Below are 26,033 nucleotides of genomic sequence, written 5' to 3'. Positions count from 1 at the left end.
TGCCATCTTCTAAAAAAGATAGAATAGATCCTATAATGAATTCAATTTATAATTTGTATCCCATAATTAAGGATCGAAATTTCTTATTTATATATATTTTTATGATATTTTTAACTTTCGAGCGTACGCAACCAGGGGGCTTATCATGAGATAAAAGGAAACGGAACACAAATAACTTCGTTCACTTGCTTTCCCCAAAAAAAGAAAATATGAAAAAAGAAAATCACTTTGTTTACTTTGACACGCTCCCTGTTGAGGACTCGAGGGCCGAGGGGTATGGTTTCAATAGTGAAGACCTTGACTTGGACTACTCTCTTAGGCAAATATGATTAGGAGTGAGAATTTTCAATATGACACGAACCAAACAAAAAGTTAATAGGTTATGGTCAATTATTTCTGTTGGAAAATACGAATATGACATGATATTATAGCACGAAAACTAAACGGGTCGAATAGGGTTGAAAGTTTTCTGATACGAACATGAGATGAGATGGCACGACACGAATACGACATGACAAGAGAATTTATGACATGATACTTTAACACGACACAAACCCGACACGAAATTAGTGGATTCGATGGATTCAAGAGATTTTTCTAGCGGTGTCATCAAACTAGATGTTTTTCGAAAAAAGGAAGTTAGACGCGTAAAAGTCTACGGCTGAGTGGGTTCACATGACACCAGTCACCAGTGCTTGTACACTGGCGTGGGCCTTGAAGATGATCCATTAATTCTAGCTCACTGTTTAGCTTTTCGATCGAGTTTGGTAAGCTTAAATAAGCTCGAACGGAGCTGGAGTACTGTTACTAAGTTTAAACTGATCAGCCTAACTCAAAAGCTCCAAATCTCGTTGCTTGTAGCCTACCTCAAAAACTACATTTTCTGGGAGAATGTCATATGACTTCCCTAGCTAATGCAAATCAACGGCAATAATATGGATTTATAATACTTTTTTGCCTTCCATATAAATTTTATTCGCCGTTCGAAACATACAAAATCACTTTTACAGTATAACTTCGATCCATTGATTTATTCATCTATATGATTATATATAATAGTGCAATATACCTAGGTTATCTAGGTGTTATACTTGGCCTTGTACTCGCTCCAGAGCTGATCAACAGTCTTCCCCAGCAACTCAAAAAAGAAGTTATCACTGTACCCAGTCCTCATCTTCTTGTTAAGTTCTGCCACAAATCCATTTCTCAATCCATTACAGTAATCCAAAAACAATGCCGTAATATCGTAGCCCTCATCCCACTTGTTACCTGACCCGGGTTGCCTCCAGTTCCCGGCGTACCCGGCCTTTAGCCTCACGAAATCTGCGATGCCCTCTATCAAACCCACCGGGGCCTGCCCGTTTCCGTTCCACTGCCATGAGTGCACCACCTCGTGGTATAAAATTCCAGTGATCTCTTTCCTGACATCGCCTGAGAAGCCTTGGATGTAGTCGGCGTTTACACGAATCTCGTCATTGCTGGAAAAGGCCACTTGGCCCGCTCCGAGTGTCTCGATGAATAAGCTTAACTTTGGGGTGGTTCTACGAGAAGGAACAAAGTAGAGGTCGTTAGCGAAAGAGAAAGTGATATCCCTAACCTGGTAGGCGTTGATTAAAGTAACAAGTGCAAAACTGATTTTGATAATATAACACCAAAAAAATTTCTTGTGCCAAAAAAAAGAGTGAATTACAACAAAATCCTGCAATACAAAAATACTCTTACCTTCTATCCGCCTCGGAGTTCTGCTGGAAAAGGCTCCAGGTGAATTCAGTGGCGGATATTAAGGTTTGCTTGCTGTATTCGAGTCCAATTTCGTTCGTAAACCGAATTCCTCCGGGTGTGGTGGGTACGTTGTTGGCGACGCTGTATTCGACCGCATGGATTGCTTGGAGGGTTGATAGAATTGCCAGAAAAGAAAGGAAGTACATCATATTAGCCATGATACTGTTGTATAATGCTGCCTTGTTTTTGGGTTGGTGTTGTCAGCTTCGTTTGCGCTCTTTAAATAGTACTTTGAGAAGCCTGTTCGATTTTCTATCTGAATTTCGCACCAATTTCCTCTTCACCTGAGCAGTCCAAAAGTTAGGGGAAGGAAATTTGTTTTCTTCTGGTTTTTTCTCCACTACCAAACGCGGCGTAAATTCTGACCAAATTAAATTAAGTGGTCGTTCTAGAAGAATTCGTAAATACAAACTGGTCACTGTAACGCTAGTGTACAGAAGTACGTACTAATTTTCCCGTTGAATTTTCCTCTTTCTACTTATTTCCGTCGAAATTTATTAGCTAAGCAACGTTATCTTATCGAAAATGTCCCAGAAAAATAAAGGAATGTTCCGATTCTCAGCTTAATGTGTGAATCAGAACTATTCATGAACATTTTCATGGGAACTCTTCATGTATTCTAATAATCCTCTTATTTTATGGAGTAGAATTATCCTGAATATTAGTATCTTATAAGTTTGGCCTAAATCGATTTGTTTTTAGAACAAAGATATTTTTTTACTTTTGGTGATCTTTTTAGTTATTCGTTAACATTTTTTGAGATCAATTAACCAGACTCCAACATTTACATTGAATGGATTCACTCCTGAATGGGTGGGGATTGTGAGAGTCGAACTCACAATTTGATAGATGAAAGAGCTTCAAGGGGAACAAGTTCAACCATTGAATCAGAGATGGATCTAGAGTTCGGCATACGAGGGCTAAGGCCCCTGCGTAGTTTTAGATTTTTTTTTTTTCCAAATTTCAATATCAATATTAGTTGTATTTTGCTTGAACACATAAATATTGTGTTTTGAATCAGGTGTTATTTAGACATTTAAATGCTTTAGAATTAGAATGTGTCCATTTTTTGTCACTAAAACCAACTTCTCCCTCTGCACACAATTTCTCACAAGTTATCCCTTCAATTATTAGTCTTATTTCACTTTTTATCCCTCTCACTCGTTACCCAGAAAACTTCTCTCAAAACCCAAATCAAACAAACAATTAAATTCTCAAACCTTAAAATTTTAGAATTTTGTTGTTTATAATTTGGCCCCTGTGTGTAGGAAATTCTGGTTCTGTCTCTGCATTGAATTGTGCCTCAACATGTAAAGCGTACGCAATCATGGGGCTTTTCATGAGGTAAAAGGAAACGGAACACAATTAACTTTGTTCACTTCCTTTCCCCCCAAAAAAAAAATGAAAAAAGAATATCACTGTGTTTACTTTGACACGTTCCCTGTTAAGGACAGGAGGGGTATGGTTTCAATAGCGAAGACCTTGACTTGGACTAGGCAAATTATTATTTTCTACACGACACGAAGTAAGCCAGTTAAGATCAGTTATTTTTTACGCGAAATACAAATATGACAATACACGATAATACGAAAAACTAAATAGGTCAGGTTAGCTTTGAGAGTTTTCTGACACAAACATGAGATGACATGCCATGACATGAACATAACACGATATGAGAATTTATGAAATGACATGATAACCCGACACGAAATTATCAGGTGAGGGTTAGCTATTTTTTACATAGAAAACGAATATGACACAACTCGACAAAATACATAACTAAACAGATCGGATTAGAATTGAGAAAATTCTGACACGAATACGACACGACACCCACTCCTAATTATTATTGCTGATAACCAGCATCTAGAAGACAGAAGCGTTGATTAACAAAAAAGAAAAGGAAAAAAGAGTCAAATCGTATCGCGAAATTTTTTTTTTTTTGGCAAACTTTAGGATAAGGTGCAGTTATGGAGGGCCGAATATTTAGATATCGGGTCGAATGGTAGGGTAAGTCCAACTGTTTCGTGGGCTGCTGCCTTTTGGGCCGGCTCAAAGTGTGTCGTTCGGACTTTGATACATTGGGCCACGTGCTTTGAAACCTTGGGAAAATGACGGTCAATGACGTGTTTTGATAATTAATACACACCAAGGATATTTACAGTATTAACAAATATTCTTAGTTTGTTTTTGACGGGTATTAATTATTGACCGCGTCGTACCGTGTCAAAAATATATTTATAAAACCTTGGAGTTAACTACTACTCCGTAGAATAGTGGTCAAGACCGAGTGTCGATCCGCAGGGACAGTGAGGTTGAATTACTATTATACCGATTAATTTGAAGAGAAAAAGATTTGAATAGTTTGACTTCAAAAAACTAATTAATTAAGAAAGCTACTAACTATTTGATTTGAAAACTGATGAGAAAAAGACCTAGGGTTTCAAATCCACCCCGACCACGTAAAAACGATATGCATAGGCTAGGTTTAACATTCGAATCATTAAAGACTATCGTTAGAACTTGCAATCCCTTCCGATAATCGTCAAGAAGATAATTGAGTTGTTAAAAGGCATAGACTATCCCATAGCACGGACCGTCTCACTAGCCCGATCTGGACGCCTAATGGGACGATCCGTCTTACGAGCATAATCTATCTCAGAACTCCAACCACAATCAAAGAATACCATTGTTTAACTCCGTATTTAAAACCGCGAATATAAATACAGAACAGATTAAAAGTATTAAAATCATTCTATAAAACTGAAACGAGTTCTAGTTAAACAATCGATCCGAATATTAAAACCTAAACCTATACATATACAAAGTTACTTGGCACGGTGCTTCATCTTCTCCCTGGGGAATGGGATTAACCGGCCATGGGCTTAATGGTGTTCCCCAATTTCTTTTCCGTGATGTCCCGCCGTTTCTTCGAACAAGGTCAAAGGCTGCCGTCCAGCCTTTCCTGATTTTCCCCCTCGTCAGTAGGTTTCCACCCCCTTATATAGATTTTGAACCATTAATTACATAAGAGGCCCATGGACCTTAGGTAACTACGAATAAATCATTCAATTTTGAATCACTTTGCTCTTTAACCCCAAACTTCATTAAACTCTCGTTTTTATCCAAAATCTTAGATAACGATCTCAAGCAACCTGTAAACACAAAAAAAGACAAAGTAAATATAAAGTAAGATAAACAAATGACTAACGAATGTAGTTTAGAGGGCCAAAATATCAATATTTCGACACTTATCACACCCTCCAACTTACACTTTGCTAGTCCCTAGCAAACAACTAATGAAAATAAATTAAAATGGATAGTTCTTTTAAACCCCCAGGTGGCCCCGGTAGGACGAGTGAAGTCTCGTGAGGATTTTCAGCAGTGATAACCCACAAAACACCATGAACCCTTCTACATGGAACTTGAAACTCGACATGTAACTCATTGTTCCATCAAGCGAAGAATGTGCAACTTCCTCAAAGATATAAGAACGCACAAATAGTTCCAAACACTATCAAGTCAAGAAATAAACCATTGCACCTAGGCTTAGCGTGTGTGTGATATAGGCCTCAACCACAAGTGTGCCATGACTAACCGCTCTCTGTGGACCGAGTCTTGACTTTCAATCCTCAACCACAAGTGTGTCATGCACTCACAAAGAAAATCACTCGAAACAAGGTGCATATTGTAACTCTCAAGTGTGCGGCTTGAAATTATGTAAATGGAAAGCAAAGTACTTCGCACACAAGACACGAAAAGAATGCTTTATATGGACACACGGTCTCATGAACGAACCACCAAGCATTGGAACTCTCTCTCACATCCTTCAATCCACTTCCCATCACCCCAAGGATCAAATAGGACTTTAATTTCGGTTGTAATGTGGGGTAAGGAAAAATATTTCAAGGTTACGGTAAAACATCACGTGTCCGAGAATAGGCAAACAACTTAGGGCTAATTCAATAATGTGCGTCCAATTTTTTTTCCACTTTTCAACTCCACCTTATCTCTCCTTCTAACCTTCCAACATTTTTCAATCATAAAACACGATTCCTCCTTTTCAAACATACCGGTGCCCCTTTCTTCTTCTTTTTTTCTTTTGTGTTGTTGTGTTTTCTTTTTCTTTTTTTTAGGGGCACCACCAATTCAAGTACAAAATTTCACAATCTATCCAAAAATTATACCTTTATATTTTCGCCTTTCTCCAAACACAATATGGAAGGTGGAGCTAACCAAGAAAAGGCTAAATGTATAAGGCTCAATGTGGCTCGCAAGGGATAAATGTGAAACAAAAGAACGAACGGGCTCAAATAACAAAGACGGCCTATAATCCTCTCCCAGGGGTGTAACATCCATGTGACAAACCAAAACCAAGAGATATTGTTATGCATTCTAGTCCAACACTTGGCGACCAAAGATAATGAGATTGACAACAAATGTGTTTCTTTCCATGACAAACAAAGAGTTTATTCGACACCACTCCAACAAAAAGCTTAAGGCACGAAAGCTCACTAGGGCATAAGTCTCCACTAATCTAGCCATCAAGAACAGTCAATTCACAACTCACAAGCGATCAAGGCCCAAGTATACGTGAAATGCAAGAGTGCCAAACCAAAGTGCCCTAATCAACTTCTTTAGACAAGCTAGCAAGTAGAACTACCATGCCAAAAACAGATATCATTACGGTAGGCAACGCACCTCAACTCAGTTATCCAACAAGTAATCACAACAAGTGTCAAACTGCATGCAAAAGGGTACCAATATTTTTTAGATTTTTCAAAACTTTTAATTTTTTTTTGGATTTTTAAGACTCTAAGAAAAAATAAACTACGAAGTAGTCCCTCCCCCCAACTTGAACCATTCGATGCCCTCATTGAATGCAAAAGAACAAAAATAGAGGACATAAAACAAAAAGAAGGGAAAGGTATCACCTCGCAATGGAGAACTACGTAGGAAATAATTTAGATAGCGGGAAGGAGACCCCCCAACGTGAATGAAAGCGTCCTGCAATGTTAGTCCTCACAACAAAAAGAAACAAGAAAAATAAATAACTAACCTAAGAAAGAGAGAAGAAAAAGAAAACAAAACAAAAATAAAAAAAACAGAAAATATACAAAAAGTTTATGACATTCACTCCCATCATGTGAAATCCAATCATTCATTACACTAAGGAGAGCAACTAATATGAACGTCTCACCCCACTTCAAGGACTCCGTTAAAAATTGTACGCGACCATGCCACAAAATCAAAAACTTAAAGTATCTCAATTGCCTTAGCCGCGTTGAAAACTGAGATTCCACCAAGTGCGAATTCCAAACCAAATTAATTTTCAAGCTGTCGATGTGTTTCAATAAAAATGGTTGGTAAGCCACATCAAAAAGATCAACACCAAGAAAATCAATTTGTTCTAACTCGATAATCTTTTGTAATGGTGGATGCTCAATAGAAGTGATGGCATCATCTATGATAGGGGATATCTGATTATCAAGATCAAGTGGACTTTTCACAATTATTGGCACCAATTTCTCAAGAGTCGTATCATGAAAATCCATCTCAAGTGTACTAGAATGCTCTTGAGGAGATTGTTGCACTTTAGGTTCATCGCTTGGATCAACTATTTTGCAAGCTACAAGTGGCTCTGTGGTTTCTTCTGCCAACGCATTAGAATTGATCACTTCAAAATTTTCAATTTGATTGCAGGAGAGACAATCCTTAGCAAATTGGTCGTAATAATCCCAAATCTCTTCTCCATCCTTGTCCAAAAATTCACCATTGCACCTCTTATCTATAATCTGACGCATTTCAAAATTTAAACGTTTGTAAAATATACCCAGAACATAACTAAGTTCATAGGTATGTTGAAACCAATTGCAAAGTGAATATTTGAACCGCCACCAGCATTGAGGAAAAGACTCATCTTCTTGTTGATAAAAATTTGAGATTTCGCAAAATAGCATGTGAGTCTCATAAATGGGGTTGAACTCTTTGGTAAATAATATTATGATATCTCCATATGTACGAACAGATTGTGGGCTTAAAGAATGAAACCAATTCTTAGCATGATCTCTTAGAGACAACGGAAACAATCTAAACAGAGCCACTTCATCATTAGCACAAATCTCCTCAAGTTTTTCTAGATGTAAGTATAGATTTTCTCCAGCTATACCATAAAATTTAGGAACAGTATCATCAAGCACATGTTGCCAATAATTGGGTAAAGTTGACACTGATCGATCAAATTGATTTTCATACCCTCCATAGCAACTTGCAAAATAAGCCATCTTTTATTTATTTATTTATTTATTTTTTGGTATTTTGATTTTTTAAAAGGAGACAAAAATAGAAAATAAAATAAAATAAAACCCTAGTGCAAGCCTCTCAACTAATGCAAGTAAAAAAAAAAAAAACTTACAGTACTTTGTTAAGAATTTTCCCCACCACAAAGCAGTTGCCAGCTTTCATTTTTTTTTTTCCTCCTCGTAAAGTCGATAATCCTGCACTAGAAAAAATGCTACAAAAAAAAGTAATAATAAAAACAATAAAAAAAAATTGCTAACTAAGAACTAAAATAAAAACTAATCGAAAGAATGTAACCGTGCAAACTGTCCCCGGCAACGGCGCCAAAATTTGACCGCCTCGTACCGTGTCAAAAATATATTTATAAAACCTTGGAGTTAACTACTACTCCGTAGAATAGTGGTCAAGACCGAGTGTCGATCCGCAGGGACAGTGAGGTTGAATTACTATTATACCGATTAATTTGAAGAGAAAAAGATTTGAATAGTTTGACTTCAGGAAACTAATTAATTAAGAAAGCTACTAACTATTTGATTTGAAAACTGATGAGAAAAAGACCTAGGGTTTCAAATCCACCCCGACCACGTAAAAACGATATGCATAGGCTAGGTTTAACATTCGAATCATTAAAGACTATCGTTAGAACTTGCAATCCCTTCCGATAATCGTCAAGAAGATAATTGAGTTGTTAAAAGGCATAGACTATCCCATAGCACGGACCGTCTTACTAGCCCGATCTGGCCGCCTAATGGGACGATCCGTCTTACGAGCATAATCTATCTCAGAACTCCAACCACAATCAAAGAATACCATTGTTTAACTCCGTATTTAAAACCGCGAATATAAATACAGAACAGATTAAAAGTATTAAAATCATTCTATAAAACTGAAACGAGTTCTAGTTAAACAATCGATCCGAATATTAAAACCTAAACCTATACATATACAAAGTTACTTGGCACGGTGCTTCATCTTCTCCCTGGAGAATGGGATTAACCGGCCATGGGCTTAATGGTGTTCCCCAATTTCTTTTCCGTGATGTCCCGCCGTTTCTTCGAACAAGGTCAAAGGCTGCCGTCCAGCCTTTCCTGATTTTCCCCCTCGTCAGTAGGTTTCCACCCCCTTATATAGATTTTGAACCATTAATTACATAAGAGGCCCATGGACCTTAGGTAACTACGAATAAATCATTCAATTTTGAATCACTTTGCTCTTTAACCCCAAACTTCATTAAACTCTTGTTTTTATCCAAAATCTTAGATAACAATCTCAAGCAACCTGTAAACACAAAAAAAGACAAAGTAAATATAAAGTAAGATAAATAAATGACTAACGAATGTAGTTTAGAGGGCCAAAATATCAATGTTTCGACACTTATCAATTATCAAACACGTCATGGGCTGTCATTTTCCCTTGAACCTTACCCGGGAGAGACAATTCAGGGGCGCCCAATGGGCCGCGTGGTGTTAGACTAGGCCCAGCTTGTTTAGGTGCCTAACCCAGTCGCAAACACACGCATGTAGGGGTGAACACGGTCCAAATTAGTCTGGTTTTTTTGAGAAAACAAATAACTTGACCATTTCAAATGGTTCTAAAATATTGAGAACTAAAAACCTAACCAATATATGTGTGGAATCTGACCAGAATCCAACCGCAAGATCGTTTTGATTTTAATTCGGTTCCGGTTCTATTCAACTACAATAGCATATTAAAGACTTTTCTAACAAATGAGATTTGTCTTCTAAATATATTAACTTACCAAGAAAACAATAACCTACCAAATCAAAATAAATAATTATATATGCATTGATATTACTAATTTAATACTAAACAGACCGGTTCGATTCTAACTATGGTCCTTAAATTGATAACCGATAACTAAACCAAAATCTACGATTCTTATTTTTTCGGAACCATAACTTAACCAATGAATCGCAGAATCAGAGCAAACAGGCTGGTTGCGTCCGGACTAGATCGGTTTTGCGGATAGGACGATTTTCTTGAATACCCCTACATCAGTGCACAATGGCAATATTGCTCGGCCACATGGCAAAGATCAATGTGAGACTCCACAGAACGTTAAGAGTAAGTCCTTAAAAATCCAAAGAAGGGTATGGGATGATCGCAATCAGAGGGCGTACAAAATCGTTATGAGGGCATGAGAGTATTCACATTTGACTCTTAAACATTTTTTGTGTTATATGAAAAAAAAAAGTGTAGAAAGTGGGACCCAAAACTTGTGTATCAGAAAACCTTGACTTTGACATTTTGACTCCCCTCTTTAGAGCGAATTTGGGGATGGTGTTGTGCAGTGGTGTGTGCAGCACGGTAATATGCACCTCACTACACAGTACCAATCCAAAGTTCCTTTAGAGCATTCACAATTGTCTAATCAAAACCAAAAAATTACTAAAGTTAACAATTGTTCAAAAAAATGCTCACAAATTCAACAGATTTAATCATATGTTTAGGACCCGGGGTCGATCATCCCATACATCCCACCCCATAGTTACACTATTGTTAACCGTGGTACCAATAATCGCACTCTCTCTTTTTAATTAATGATTCGGCTTGAGCAAACTTGGGAACTAGATGTTTAACTATTTGAAAGTACCATTTTGTGTTTTGCATGGTTATGCTAGCGACAGAATCATTCTCAAATATTTAATTCACGAGATCCTTTCAAATAGGGTTTAAGAGAACTCCTGAAGTTATTCTTCTTTAGTTTGCAAGGCTACAAAATTCTACGTTTGCTCATCTCTTCCATCTTACCACTGAAGATGATTAGTGGCGACTTGCGAAATTATGATCTGTGGTGTCATAATTTATAGCATTATCGATAACCAGTGGCGGAGCTTAGATTTTCGATAAATAAGGTCGAGAATTTGAACTATGTATGATTAAAATTTTCTAGTTGCTAAATGAAAAAAGTTAATCAAAAAATAGATATATATTAATAACAAAATGTAGCTTCGATTCACAATTGCTCTAAAGTCATACTTTGAAAACGATGGATGATAGCCTCATTTATAATGATTTTAAAAATACACAACCAAACTATCAAGAAGAGAAATACTTATAAACGATCAAGAAGAGAAATACCTGTAAATGATGAAGAATCTCCAGAAAGGTAGAAGCGAAGGAAACCAAGTTTTTTTTGAAGAACGAATGAAACCGACGTTTGAGGATTTTGTGCGTGGTGATTCTATTTTGACCCCACTTTTCTCTAAGTACAAAACCCTTATGTGGGTTGGGGCAAAAATAAATTTTAAAGTAGGGTCAAATAAGTAAAAATAGGGTGAAAATTATACTTATCTCTAAGAAAATTTGGAAGGTAGTATGATTAGCTGCCTCTTCTTGTCTCTCACTGCCTCCGCCTCTGTCGATAAAACAGTGTGGGGTAGGTGTGCTTCTCCTCTTTTCTGTGAGTTGGTCATATCCCAGACGTATGATTTAGATGTAAACATGTGATAACTCGATTCAAGAGATTTTTCTAGTGGTGTCATCACGCTAGATGTTTTCTGAAAAAAGAAAAGTTAGACAACGTAAAATTTTGGATTATGCAGCTTAGTTGGTTCACTTGACACCAGTGCTTGTACACTGGATGGCGTGGCCCCTGAAAATGATCCATTCTAGCTCTTTGTTTAGCTTTTCGATCGAGGTTGGTTCACATACGCTCAATGGAGTTCGAGTACTGTTACTAAGTTTAAAGTTTAAACTGAGCCTAACTCTCAAAAGCTACATTTTCTGGTAGAATGCCATATAACTTCCCTAGCTAATGCAAATCAACGGCAATATATAATCTGGATTTAGGCTCCTTTTGTTTGGGTGGAAAATATTTTTCTGAAAGATGTTTTTTTTTTTTTTTTGGTATTTGGTTGTGTAAAAGACAGAAAAATATTTTACTAGGTAAAACATTCACTACAAGAAAAATGAAAATTGGTGACGAAAAAGTGGCAACAAAATTTAATTTTGTCACTAAATGAGTATATTGGGCGACGAAAAAATAAATTCGTCACCATTTTGACAACTTCCGGGACGAAATAATTTTGTCACCAATATACCTGTTTAGCGACGAAAAAAATATTTTCGTCACCAAAAGTACCCATTTGGCGACGAAATACATTTTTCGTCACCAAAAGCTTAAAAAATGTGACCAATTTAGTAAATGAGACCAATTTAGTAACGAAATATTTTTTTCGTCACCAAATGCTTAACTTTGGTGACGAAAAATAATTTCGGCACCATTTTAACGCTTTCAGGGACGAAAAATATATTTCGTCATCAAATGGGTACCTTTCGTGACGAAATTTATTAATTGCGCTTTGTCACTAAATGTATTTCGGACATAACTCTTTACTAAAAACTCCGATTGAGATAATTCAAATTGTGTTTGAACAATAACTCAATTGCCTACAACTTTCATGTTTATCAAAATTACTAATTTTAATGTTTAAAGGTTCAAAATTGCATTCAAAATTTATTTTAATGTTAAACATATATGTTATATATTAGATATTTCAAATATTAACTGAAAAGTGTGTGTGGTGCAGTTGGTTAGAGCTTGCGCGAAAAACTCAAGAGACTCGAGTTCGAAACCTAGCAGGAGCAAGAAAGAAGAATTTTTTTCCAATATGAAAACGTCTTTTGTAACGAAAATTTTCGTCACCGATGAGACTCATCAGTGACGAATTTTTTCGTCACCAAAAGAAATAATTTATGACAAAAAATTTTGTCATCAAAAAGCACAATAAGCGAGGAAAAAAATTTCTTCACCAATTATTTACTTTTTGATGACGAAGTATTTTGTCATCAAAAGACACTATAGGTGACAAAAAATAGATTTTGTCACCAGGTAGGAATCCTTGATAACCTTTAGTCGACAAATTTTTTTTTGTCACCTATATTATTTGTGACGAAAAACAAGCAATTTGTGACGATTTTCATTCGTCACCCAATGTGATTTTTCTTGTAGTGATTTTACTTCATATGTCTGAAAATGTTTTTCTCTTGAAAATGTGGTAAGTCATTTTCCGAACTTGGCTTCGTTGCTCGACTACTAATTACGTTACTTTACTGAGCTCTCCCACAACCCTCAATCTCATCCACCTATAATCTAACCATATGCTTTCTCATCAAAGACGTCAAAATTTTGTATGTAATACATACGTACATGCATATATACTTACATAAATATATCATTTTACAACTATCAATCAAACACCGAAAAATAAAACAAAACTTTTATTTTTTACAAAATTGAAAAAAAAATTACATCGAAAAACATTTTACTTCAAAAAATATGGAGCCTAAGGCTCACTCCAGTATAAGTCCATACATGGTAATACTTTTTCGCTTTCCATATAAACTTTATTTGCCATTCAAAACATAAAAATCATTTTTACAGTATAACTTCTATTGATTTATTCCTTTATATGTGGTAAACATAGTAGTAGTACAATATACCTAGGTTATCTAGGGGTCTATTTGATTAACGAGAAAAATATAATGGAAAGTGAAAATGATAGAAAGTGAAGTGAAAGAAAAGAAAAAGAAAATGTAATTTGTTTTCTTACATTCGTTTGATTAGGATAAAAGTTTTACAAGAAAATAATAGAGAAAATAAAATATCATTGTTTCAAAAAGAGAAAAGTTGCCCAAATTGGAAGAGAAAATGTGGGGGAAAGAGGGAAGTTAGAGTAATTATTGTTGATTTTCTCGAGAGAATAAAATTTTTCTGCACATTTTGTGAAAAGAAGTGAGGCGAACTTTCAAATTTTAGATGGTTGTACAGGAAAGTTCACTTTCTACCACTTTTTAGGATATTCTTGCTAAGTGAACACAAAAATATATGTTTTTTTTTCTTTTTCTTGCATTTTCTACCATTTTCTTGCTAATAAAACGGACCCTAGGTGTGATACTAGGTCTTGTACTCACCCTAGAGCTGATCAAAGAAGTCATCACTATACTCAGTCCCCATCTTCTTGGTAAGTTTTGCCACAAACCCATTTCTCAATCCGTTATAGTAATCCAAAAACCATGCCGTAATATAGTAACTGTCATCCCACTTGTTTCCCAACTTCATCCTCACAAAATCCGCGATGCCCTCGATCAAACCCAACGGGGCCTGCCCATTTCCGATCCACTGCCATGAGTGCACCACCTCGTGGTATAAAATTCTGGTGACATCGCCTGAGAAGCCTTGGATGTAGTCGGCGTTTGCACGGATCTCGTCGTTGCTAGAATAGGCCACATGGCTAGCTCCGAGTGTCTTGATGAATAAGCTTAGTTTTGGGGGCATTAAGATATATGATTCAGAATTGAAGAGAATAAAACTAGAGAATAAGAAGTTTATGGGAGTGACCATGGAGGAGAAAGAAGAGATGCATAAAAAGATTGTGACAGAACTTAAGAAGATACAGTGGATACCTATGAGAAGTGTGCAAGAGATGAAGACAGTGAAGGGTTTGTTAACCAACTTTCCCAACTTCAAGCCCATGCTTATGCTTATGCTTGTGACTCGCAAAGAGGGTCACCTTATTTGGGTTGATATGATAAGGTGTGTTGGTGAATTTCACGTTCAGGTTCAAGATAACAGGTCCCCTTCACTTTCCTCGCCCCCACTTCCACTTCATTTGGGGCTGCAGATGGACATAGAGCACTACATGCAAAACCAGCATTAGTGCTCATGTCATGTTTCCATCTATATTACTACTATACTATAATGCATGAGTGTTGTTTTACTTTCGTCATCTTTTGGCCTCTTAAATTGTCTATTTTGAACTTGTTCTTTATCCTCTTGCCATTAGCTATGATGGCACTTGCAGCTAGGCGGTAGTATCTTATAAGTTTTGCCTAAATCAATTTGTTTTAAAAACAAAGGTAATTTTTTATTTTGGTGATCTTTTTAGTTATTCATCAACATTTCTTAAGATCAATTAATCAGACTCCAACATTTACGTTGAATGGATTCGCTCCTAAAAAGGCGGGAATTGTGAGAGTCGAACTCGCCATCTGATAGATGGAAGAGCCTCAATGGAACAAGTTCAACCATTGAATTGTGCCTCAACATGTAATGCGTACGCAACCATGGGGCTTTTCATAAGGTGAAAGGAAACGGAACACAATACCTAACTTTGCTCCCCCCCCCCCCCCCCAAAAAAAAAAAAAAAGAAAACAGAAAAACACTTTGTTTACTTTGACACGTTCCTATCAACTGGAGAGAGCCTTAGCCTAGCTATTTGGGTTGAGTCGTTTGACAATGCCAAAATTCTTACTCACTCCGTCCCAAATTGTTTGTCTGGTCCGCAAAACGATAACTTAAAAATAATGCAAATTTTTTAAAGAAAAAATTCAAACTTTTTTCACAAATTAATAGAAGCCATTGATATCTAGTAAGTTGTTAAAAACTTTTGAATTTTTCATGAAAAAATCGTATTATTTTTAAGACTCCGTTTTGTGGACCGGACAAACATTTTGGGACGGAGGGAGTATATTTTATCGGTTCTTCATACATTCTATACGGCTAGGCTTAGTATGCTTTTCTGGGAACAAAATAATAAGCAGCTATTTTTTGGATACTAAGAGCATCCACAATGTAATAATCAAAATTAAAAGATTGCTAAAGTTAGCAATGTTTGCTCAAAAAAGTGCTCGCATTGTAATAACCAAACTTAGCAACCTCTTAGCAACTCATCAAATTTTGACCTTTGAATAACCAAACTTAACAACTTTTACTAATAACCAAAACTCAATAACCAAACCCAATAACCAAATTCAAAACTAAAAAATTAAAAAACATCTCACATTGGAATCGTCTCATCGAGACAAATAATTTGGTGTGGTCGGGTGCATGATTGAAACTCGTTTGCAATTGGACATAAATGCATTGCGTATTGTAGGGGTTTTTTTTATAGGGATACAAAAATAACCAATGTGGAGATCAAGTTTGTTAGGTTTGATTATGAACTTAATGGATAATCAAATGCTGACGTGGCACATTTTAGTTATCGATTTTGATTATTCCCATTGTGAATGCTCTAACTAACCATTTTAACGGGCATAGTGTGTTGAGTCGGTGCCGTTAAAAGCAACACTATGTGCTGTCTATGTTTTCCCTGAGTTGTTTCATTCCCAGGTAGTTTAGCTGACTCCGTCCAAACCACCCTCCCGTTTCTTTTACGCCACAACATCAACATCATCATAACGACAAATGTAGACTAATGGCTTCCAAGTCAAGAGAAGACTTTTAGAGAGAGAAAATACCAAACGACCAGGGATTCGGGTCTAGCCTAGTACTGTCCCTTCGTGGGCTGAAAGTTCACACGAAGGGACTATTTCCTTTCGATGCGGTCGAAGTTTTTTTTTTTCTTCAAGGCCTTTAGCTAACAAAAAAATTATGAGCAGAGACAATTCGCAGAGAACCACGCAGAGACAAACGCGTTTGGTCCCATTTCGGGTTCCAAAAAAATCTAGAAAAATATTCATAAATTTTTGAATATTATTTTATGGAGCCTTGTAAAAAACCAGCTCCAGTGGATATCGGTAAGTATTACTTTTTGATTCGTAAGGGCGAACTGAGCAGTTTCGCCCCTACGAATCAAAAAATAATACTTACCGATATCCACTGGAGCTGATTTTTTACAGGGCCCCATAAAATAATATTCAAAAATTTATGGATATTTTTCTAGATTTTTTTGGGACCCGAAATGGGGCCAAACGCGTTTGTCTCTGCGTGGTTCTCTGCGAATTGTCTCTGCTGTTAGCAGAGCTAGCTAAACATCAAATGAGGCCTACATTATTGGGCCAGGTACGACGCCCTGATCATTTTGTTCCATCTTGTGAACAAATGGCCTTTACCAATGCTCAATGGAAAAAAAATATTCTCTCCGTTCTAAATTCTTTGTCCGGTTCGTAAAACGGAGTGTTAAAAATATTGTAATTTTTTTAAGAAAAAATTTGAACTTTTTTCACCAATTAAAAATACTCATTGATATCTAGAAAATTGTTGAAAAACTTTTGATTTTTTCTTGTAAAAATTGTATTATTTTTAACATTTTGTTTTGCGGACAGGACAAAGAATTTGGGACGGAGGGAGTATTTATGTAACAGACCCCAATTGATTAGAACTTAAGGTTCGGTTTGGGCTGGTCCATCTTGTAAAGGGAGATGCTGCCAAGCATCTCCCTATAGAGCGGTGTAGAGCAGTTGATCCGGTCGCTCATTTCGGCAATCAAAAGCTCAAATCTTAATCGATCAAGCAATGAACAGGTCAAATATTTATGCGCCCAGATTTACTCCGAACCGTCCGTACCAAAATAAACAACGAAAAGTCTAAGCACACATATCAATAGGGTACATATTTTACACAGATTTTTTGTGGGGCCCACCTCCGGTCCCACACAAACGATCTGAGACGTTCATTAAATGTAAAACATTTTTTCAAGGGCTCTCGTTAAAAATTAGTTCAATTCAATATCTATAGATGCTTGATCCAATCATCTAACTATTCATTATTTGGAAATCAAAATGAAAAATTAGATGATTGGATCGAGCATTTATAAGTATCGGATTGAGCTGATTTTTTGTGGGAACTCTTGAAAAATATTTTATATTAAATAAACGGTTTGGATCGTTTGTATGGGATCCGTGGTGGACCCCACAAAAAATCTGTGTAAAATATGTACTTATTTATATGTGTGGATAGCAGCGTTATCGAATCGGTCACTATGCCCCCGCTTACCAAGAAGCTGCTCGACAGCATCTCAACTCCGTCCATCTTCCATGGGGCCTCCTCTGAGGCTTTTCCATAAGCATCAAAATACTGAGGTATTTCATGGGCTTGGATGGGCCGATATCATCATTACTTAATTTACTTGATGATGACCAACCACAAATTTATCATAAATTGGGCCAATTCTATTCAACGGTTAAGTATTGGGTTTCAAGATAATTTTACAATCGTGGCATATTTATGAGTTTAACAAATCAATATCATCGGGAAATTACGTGTAGGTCCACTTCCTTTCAAGTTCCTCAACGCACGAGTAGAGGAACAAGACTCTTGAAACCCATTTTGAATCTTTCTTACCTTCATCTCTTAAGAAATGCTCATGGATGATGTAACACATGTGGATGCACAATTTTTATGATCAATTGAACTGGTCGAAACCTCGGAAGCCCATACGTTGTTTAATTGCAAATTACCCAATTTGGCAACTTTTGGACAAGCTCGGATCGGGCCCAAACTTGATGGGCTAACTTATTTTCGCGCTGAAGTCAATAATCATGAACTTTAGTTGATGAGCAATGGTGTTTTTCGGCCTAATTCCTTCGATTAGGCCTTCAATTAGACGTTTTTGTCGTTTTAAAAAATATTTGTTTCATTAATAACTTGTAGCGTATAATTCCGTAGAAGTTGATTCTTTTTGGGAAAGTCATGTTTTTCTTTCATTTTTCCAATTTTATTATTTTTCCAAATTTTGGGAATTTTCGTTTTTGAGTTAAGATTTTGCAAGGGTTACGTTTTTTTCCTATAAAAGGGGTTATAACCTAATGTTTAAGCAGCTTTTTATCAATAATATTCAGACTTTGTCTTTTTCTCTTGAGGATTCAAGAACTGTTCGTGACTACGAGTACCTATCATTCGTTTGATTAGTACGCAACTAATCTTTTTGTTATTTCCGCTGCATCAATGGACCAACTCAAGCAAATCCACTCCCACCTAATCACCACCGGCTTCGCCCGTTTCACCTACACCACCAGCAAAATCTTAGCTTTCTGTGCACTTTCAAAAACTTGTGACTTGAACTACCAAGTCAAGAGAAGACTTTTAGAGAGAGAAAATACCAAACGACCAAACATTTGCTTTCACGTTCTTCTGATCTGTATGAAACTTCTGTGAAGTCTTACCTATCCTCCCATAAACTTTTTTACAACCACCAAGATCTACAACTAGCTTTAAATGGAGAGCTATTGAATGAGACATCTACAAACAGGACAGTTGTTGCAGGACCCGGGGACCCTGCCGAGCGGCACCCCTGCCGAGCGGGTGCCGAGCGGCCAATCCGGCCGTTCATCTCGGAATCAACGGCTCGAATCGAAACATCTTTTTCCTTTTCTTTTTCTTTTTTTTTAAATCCGTTCGGTACCTTTACATCCGGGCCTTCCAAAACACTTTTGGACGCCCGAGATGCGCTCGGCACCACTGCCAAGCACCTCTGCTTGGCAGCATCTCCCAATCCGTTGTTGCAAACCTTTTTTCGCGTTCGCGAACTATCACTTAGACAGACCAGGGCCGGTTCATGGTATTTGGATGTCCTAGGCTAAATGGTAGAATAGTGCTCTATATAAATTTTCTAATTTAAAAATAATAATTCAAAAAAATGCCCTACCAGGATTTAAACCCAAGCAATCTTATATAGAATAGCAAAAATTTTACCACTGAACCACAAAATGGGTTTTTATTATAGTTGCACACAGAAAATATATATACTTATCTAGGAAGAGGTGTCCTATTTTTGCCCAAAATGTGGAGGCCCAAGGCGGCGGCCTCTTAGGCCTCCCCATAGGGCCGGCCCTGAGACAGACAGTGCTTCCACTTAACAGGGATTTATCTTTCCAAGGATAGCCCATCATATACGACAAGGCAAGAAATGCAAAATACTCGTAACATAGCAAGCTTCATGAAACAAAAGCATGAAGCAAGACATTTTGTAGTAATGAATCTACAAAAATAGAACTCTTGTGTAAGCCAAAACGTGGATTCATCACTTCACTCATCACCAAATACAGCTTTTCATCCCAAAAATCTCATATGAAGTAAAGACTTTAAAAGGAGTTATGTTGGCTGACCCGAAGCACCACCAGTGGGCCACCTATTTCCTTGTCTCTTGGGCTACGAACACAACATGACACAGGAATTTGTGAAAGGACACAATAACCCGACACGAACACAACACGAAATTAGCGAATTAAGATCGGCTATTTTTGATACAAAACACGAATATGACACGACACAATAACACAAAAGCTAAATAGGTCAGATTAGGGTTGACAAAATTCTGACATGAACACGACATGACACACCCCTAATTATGATTGCCGATAACCAGCATCTAGAAGAAAGAAGTGTTGATTAATAAACAAAAAAAAGACCTGAATCGTATCACGAAAGTCTTTTGGCAAACTTTAGGATGAGGTGCAGTTATGGGGATCCGAATATTTAGATATCGGGTCGAATGGTTGGGTAAATCCAACTGTTTTGTGGGCTGCTGCCTGCTGGGCCGGCGCAAAGTGTGCAGTTTAGACAGCGATACATTGGACCACGTGCTTTGAACCTCACACGGGAGAGACGGGTGAGGGGCCAATGGGCCGCCTGGTGTTAAACCGGGGCCAGTCGCAAACGCACGGATGCAGGGGTGCACACCGTCCAGATTAATCCGGTTTTTAGAAAATCAGTAATCGGACCATTTCAAAAAGAATAAATTCTTTATACCGCCGATGTAAACATTTGTTTCTTCCAAATCAATTGCATTGCGACACGTGTCAAAATAGTAATATCAATTAATAAAATATGGCGACGTGGTGCAATGCAATTGATTTGGAGGAAACAAATGTTTACACCAGCGGTGTAAAGAATTTATTCTCCGTTTCAAATGATTCTAAAATATTGAGAACTAATATCTAACCAATATATATGTGGTACCTGACCAAAACCAAACTGCAAGACGGGTCCAATTTTGATTCAGTTATGGTGCTATTCAATTAGAACCAAACACTTTTTTCACAACACATGAATTCATAAACTAATTGAGAATTTAAAGCACCAACTATAGTAATATATTAAAGACTTTTCTAACAAATGAGATTTCTCCTCGAAATTTACTCCATTAACTTACGAAGAAAACATTAACTTACCAAATCAAAATAAATAATTATGTGTGTGCGTGCTGAGATGTTATTATTAATACTAAACGAATCGGTTCGATTCTAACCAACCACGGTCCTTAAATTAAATTGATAACTGATAACTGAACCCAAATTTACGATTCTTATTTTTTTGGAATCATAATCTGACCAATAAATTGCAGAACCAGATCAATTAGAACTGTTGGGTCTGGACCAGATCGGTTTTGTAGTTAGAACGGTTTTCTTGAATATCCCTAAATGAATGCACGATGACACCCCAATTCACGCCCCCTCTTAGATTGCTATTTGGACCAACAAAGCACGATCCAAAAACGATTTACAGGTTTTTTGGAAGGAAAGTAACTTCCTCCTTATGATGGAAAAGAGTATTTTACTTGGAGAATGTTTTCTGTGCTCTTTTTCCCCAGCAAAACAAAGAAAAATAGGTTAAACAATAAAAGAATGCCCATCTCCCAAATGCACCCCTTATAACTTGGCATAGGCGGTTACACTTGGGCAAAAGAGTAATTGACTAAAAATCACCTTATCATAATCACTACCCCACTATGCACAACAATCCTAAAAATGTGCACACACATGGTGCGTTCCAACCTTCTATTACGTACCAAAATAAACGGAGCCTAAAATATAGTATAAAAGTTGAAACCCACATACTATTCACACTTACATCAATTTTATTAGGAGTTCACAACGATGTGTATCTATAAACAGTACAAAATCGATTCCTTTTCTTTCTATTTGCATACAATACAATATTGTAGGGGAATTGAACCTAAGTTACAAGAATGAATCATGGTGTTGTACAGCACAAAAATCTTCAAAAAAATCATAGCGTTGAAGCCTTGAAGGTTCCATTATTGAGGAACCTATATATAAGTTACAAGAATGAATCTGGTGTTGAACACTCGTACTTTCCAAGACTCAAACCAACCAAGATTCATGCAGTCATGATTGAGTTGAATCTCTTCCACCAAAACCGAAAAACTTAGAAACAAATGTTTACGTAATACTAAAAAAATCTCAAAAACTTCGAAGAACAAACAATTACTGCCTTTGCGTTTGGCCTCGAGAAAAGTCTTGTGCTATGCTATCCATGCTGTCGTCGATCTCCACAGACTAGTGACCGCGTCCACGCTGACTTGGCCCAGAGTACGCTTTGCCTAGTACGAAACCCTTTACCGATGAATCGAAAGGATACCGATCTTGTAGAGGTCTCGAGCCCTCGACGGGCGTTGATTGGTGGAGGAAAACAAAGAAAACAAGAAGAATGGAAATGCAATTGAAAGCCAGTATCAAAGTATGGTACCTCATTTCTGTTGGTTCTTCTTTCTTTTCTTTTTTTCACTCTCTGGGTTGGTTCAAAAGGGAATTGAGAAATGGTCGATGAAAGGGTTTGGAGGGAAGGCAGAGTCCAATTTATAGGTGGGTAAAATCAGGTGGGAGCACAAGAGAGGGACACAAGTGTTTTGACTTGGGATTGTAGGCTTGGTTGGCTAAAGAGCTAGGAACGTGTTAACGTTATGTTTTTGTCCCAGCTTCGAAATTAGGGTTTGAAAATCTGTGGTCCGTGGTTTGAAAATTTGACAGGCTTGTTCTAAAGTCAGCGTGTCGGGCAAAGGATAGGGATTAGTTAGGTGGGTTGTTTTTCTTAAGCTCCAAAATCTACCTTTTCGTATAATTAATTGATGCCCAATTTTGGCCACTGGTCACTAACTTCAGAACTACGGAATTAGTCGAGGTGCGCCTCAGCTAACCCGGACATCCGATTATAAAAAAAAAAAAATTTGTTTTTTTGCTACTAATTGATCAAATATACTCTCCCTAAAAGATTCAAAATTGGCGTACCTCTGTACCGAGATATTTTAGGTCGTCAGATTGCATAAATGTTTTTTTGTGTTTTAAAATTTTTATTGGATTCATTAGCCGAAAATGTACCAGTACAGTGGTACAAAGAATTTCGGTACAGAGGACTTGATTCCGACTTCGGCTCATTGTTCTCAATTGTATATTACAGTATGTCCCATGATTTCTTGAAATTTTTTTTCTGAAAAGATATGTAAACTAGTCTCTCCACCAATTGTATCATTCAAAAGCCAAGAATTATGAATTCGACCCTGTAGCCGCACCAGCCGAACATAACATAAAGAACTTCTACTTTTAAAAAGTTGCACAACAAATTTCAACTATTCCTACCATTTTGTGCTTCGATGACTTGAAGTCAGAACACCAATCTTGACGCAGGACTTCCACCAAAACAGAGGATTTCATAAACAAAGAGCAACGTTGAAGCTACGTTCCGATCTCGGCTGGCGACATACGCGACCGAGTCATGGATATAACTCTCATCGAGATTTCGCTGATCAACGGCTAAAGACATGTTTAACTTCTAATCCCACTTTAATCTGTTCCGTCGGAAACAGTTTCTTCGCTTTCGTTGATAATTAACTTGTCATGATTGAATATAAAGAGTATTGTTTGAATTGATTTCTACTTTGTAATCTTGACGCATGATGATGGAAGCACTAATCAAAGTCAGGAACACATGGAGAGAAGTTGAGAAGCTGTGTTGGTTGAATGAGTCCATTCCTCGGGCCATCTTTCTGTTAGCTGGTCCACATGCATATGTGTTGAATAAATGACCTTGTTTGCAGCATTTCAGTTGCACGTTCAGATATTTTTCTAAGCACTAATTTGGTGCAGGTATTTAGTCCACTGTCCACGTGTTAACAAACTGAAGAAAACGTAAGCGTAAGAAAGTAAAACGGTTGTGAGAGGGGATATAGAAATTAGTCCAAGATGCATGTAAGCTGAATCGAACACTTTGCATTATCCAAAAAAATAGTGAAGAAAACGACTCCCTTGTCAGTCTCAAAAAGGTATGCTCAAAACAGATACTACGAAACATCAAAATGAGAGAAATTATTCACAGCGGAGCCGTGAAGCTTCGTGCAATTTCAACCGTCCGTAACGACAATCAATGGTTAAGATACGTTTTTAAAATATTACCAATAATAAATATTTCTTACCGTTAATAGTTTGTTTTTAGGGCAAAGTTCACTTTGACCACCTGTGGTTATTGATATGTGCGGATACTCCCTTCATGGTTCAAAATTGACCACATAACCTACTTGTGGTTTTGAAAATGTGTGGATAGACCCCCTGCCGTCATGTTTTTCATCCATATTAACGGACACAACATTAAAAGACCGATATATCCCCGTCATGTCTATTGATTCTTCTTCTTTTTTAAATTTAACCACACTATCCCCTATACAAAAAATTGAATCCAAACCGTTGATATTGTAAATTTTGACGAGTATTACACCTATGCCAAAATTTAAGTCAATCAAAAAATGAAAAGCTCATGGTAGAATCGATTTTGTTATGATATTAAAATTTCAAATTTGAATTTACTAAAAATTAGATTACTAGGTTATTGATGTCTGATCGAGATGATTTTTTACAGAGATACTCTATTTTTTATTTAATACATTATGAACGACTCAAATTACATTCTAGAGGCGTGTGAGATACACTTTCGTTAATATGGATGGAAAACATGATGGTAGGGGGTCCATCTGTATATTTTCAAAACCACAGGTAGGTTATGTGGTCAGTTTTAAACCATAAGGGGGGGTTATTCGCACATGGCGATAACCACATGGGGTGAAAGAGGACTTTGCCTTTGTTTCTAATCTGAATCGTCCAAAACACTTTTGGACGGCCGAAATTGGCCTCCGTAAACTTTATTTACGGGAGGCCCCGTTAAAAAGTTTTTCCCCATCAAAATATGTGTCACTATTAGATACCAAAGTGCGTGTTTGGATCATTGATTCATATGGCGATGGGGAAAAACAAGAAGGGGAAGAAGTCAAATTCGTTTATTTGGTTTCCATGACGACTTCCTCCACAAAACATATGATACAAATACAACCCGCGGTCTCGAAAAATAATACTCCGTGCCAAACATAACGGAATAAAACATACCGCCTCCGATGGGACTAATACGCATATCAACCAACATGATACTACGAGAAAATGGATTCTCGTTCACGCATCAATTCAACCGGAGTACATCTTCTCAACGAGCTTGAACGATTCTAAAACTTACTTAAAAAAGGAACCCGCTAAGATCACAACGTTAGTGGTAAGAACACACGAATTAATGCACCATATGTAGATCTAATCACTGGGAAAAAAATCAATACACTTGCCCTGCTCAGTAGTAGTCAAAAAATTGTTGTCATAGTTGATAAAGATCTCAAAAAAGCTCTACTGCATGATTCTGCAAAGCAAATAGATTCTATCCGTCGCATCTTTTTTGAAAACAAAAACAGAGAAATCAAACCAGATAGAAATTTTTGGTGAAACAAGGCTTGCAGTGTAACGAATCACCTTGGATTGTTTGGGAACCAATCTGGCAGCGCGGACGGCAGATATGGTCAAACAAATCCTCTTCTGGGCTTCATCTCCTTGTATAAATGAGACCAAAATCTTGCCATGCATGCTCAAAACAAATCAATCCAGGACTTCTCAATGTTACTGGAAACCTCTATCGATCTGATCACATTTCTCTGGAATGATTCAGTAGAACCAAACAAAAGAAAATATACAATGAAATCACTTTCCTTTTTTCTTTTCTTTTTTTCTTTTCTTTTTTCTTTTTATCTCTACAATGAAATCACTAGGAAGTTGGAAGTAGAAACAAGAAAGGAAAATGTGACAGCCCACTTGGCTATTTGTTAAGGTTAAAAAAGTGTATCTTTTTTTATCTAAAAAAAGAGCTTATTGAAATGTGTGAAAATGTATAAAAGTGTAAAAAAAATGTATTGAAGATGCAAAAAAAAAAAAAATTTGTTTTTTTCCCCTTCCATTACCCTTGTTTTATAGAAAAATAACAACCTTCTGAAATGTCAATAAAATAGTGAAATTAGACAATAGTCCGGAAATACCGCCACGTGGTACTCCGGACTACTTTACAATCATACATTCTTATTAGGAATACCACATGAGAATAATCC

The 26,033-nt window shown here is 36.9% G+C and overlaps 2 protein-coding genes across 2 annotated transcripts; both read right to left on the bottom strand.

The window, feature by feature from the left end:
- Positions 1-927: 927 nt before the first annotated feature.
- Positions 928-1,996, bottom strand: LOC131308330 (uncharacterized). Its single transcript, XM_058335244.1, has 2 exons — positions 1,723-1,996; positions 928-1,541 (listed from the first exon to the last, which is right to left on the bottom strand). Exons 1-2 carry the CDS (start codon positions 1,938-1,940, stop codon positions 1,079-1,081), a joined length of 681 nt encoding a protein of 226 aa, XP_058191227.1. The 5' UTR covers positions 1,941-1,996; the 3' UTR covers positions 928-1,078.
- Positions 1,997-14,020: 12,024 nt separating this feature from the next.
- LOC131307166 (uncharacterized) lies at positions 14,021-14,449 on the bottom strand. The gene has a single exon (XM_058333575.1). The coding sequence runs from the start codon at positions 14,447-14,449 to the stop codon at positions 14,021-14,023; it is 429 nt and encodes a 142-aa protein (XP_058189558.1).
- Positions 14,450-26,033: the final 11,584 nt, after the last annotated feature.

This window comes from Rhododendron vialii, chromosome 11a (genome assembly GCF_030253575.1).
Source record: "Rhododendron vialii isolate Sample 1 chromosome 11a, ASM3025357v1".
Lineage (NCBI taxonomy): Eukaryota > Viridiplantae > Streptophyta > Magnoliopsida > Ericales > Ericaceae > Rhododendron > Rhododendron vialii.
The sequence above is the reverse complement of the archived record's forward strand: the minus strand, read 5'-3'. Positions and strand labels throughout refer to the sequence as shown.

What these genes read in the sequence shown, in the direction of transcription:
- LOC131308330 (XM_058335244.1), bottom strand. Translation starts at nt 1,940, where the DNA reads ATGGCTAATATGATGTACTTCCTTTCTTTTCTGGCAATTCTATCAACC. An exon ending in AACTCCGAGGCGGATAGAAG is followed by an intron (nt 1,542 to 1,722) that starts GTAAGAGTATTT and finishes TCCTTCTCGTAG; the next exon opens with AACCACCCCAAAGTTAAGCT.
- LOC131307166 (XM_058333575.1), bottom strand. Translation starts at nt 14,449, where the DNA reads ATGGTCACTCCCATAAACTTCTTATTCTCTAGTTTTATTCTCTTCAAT.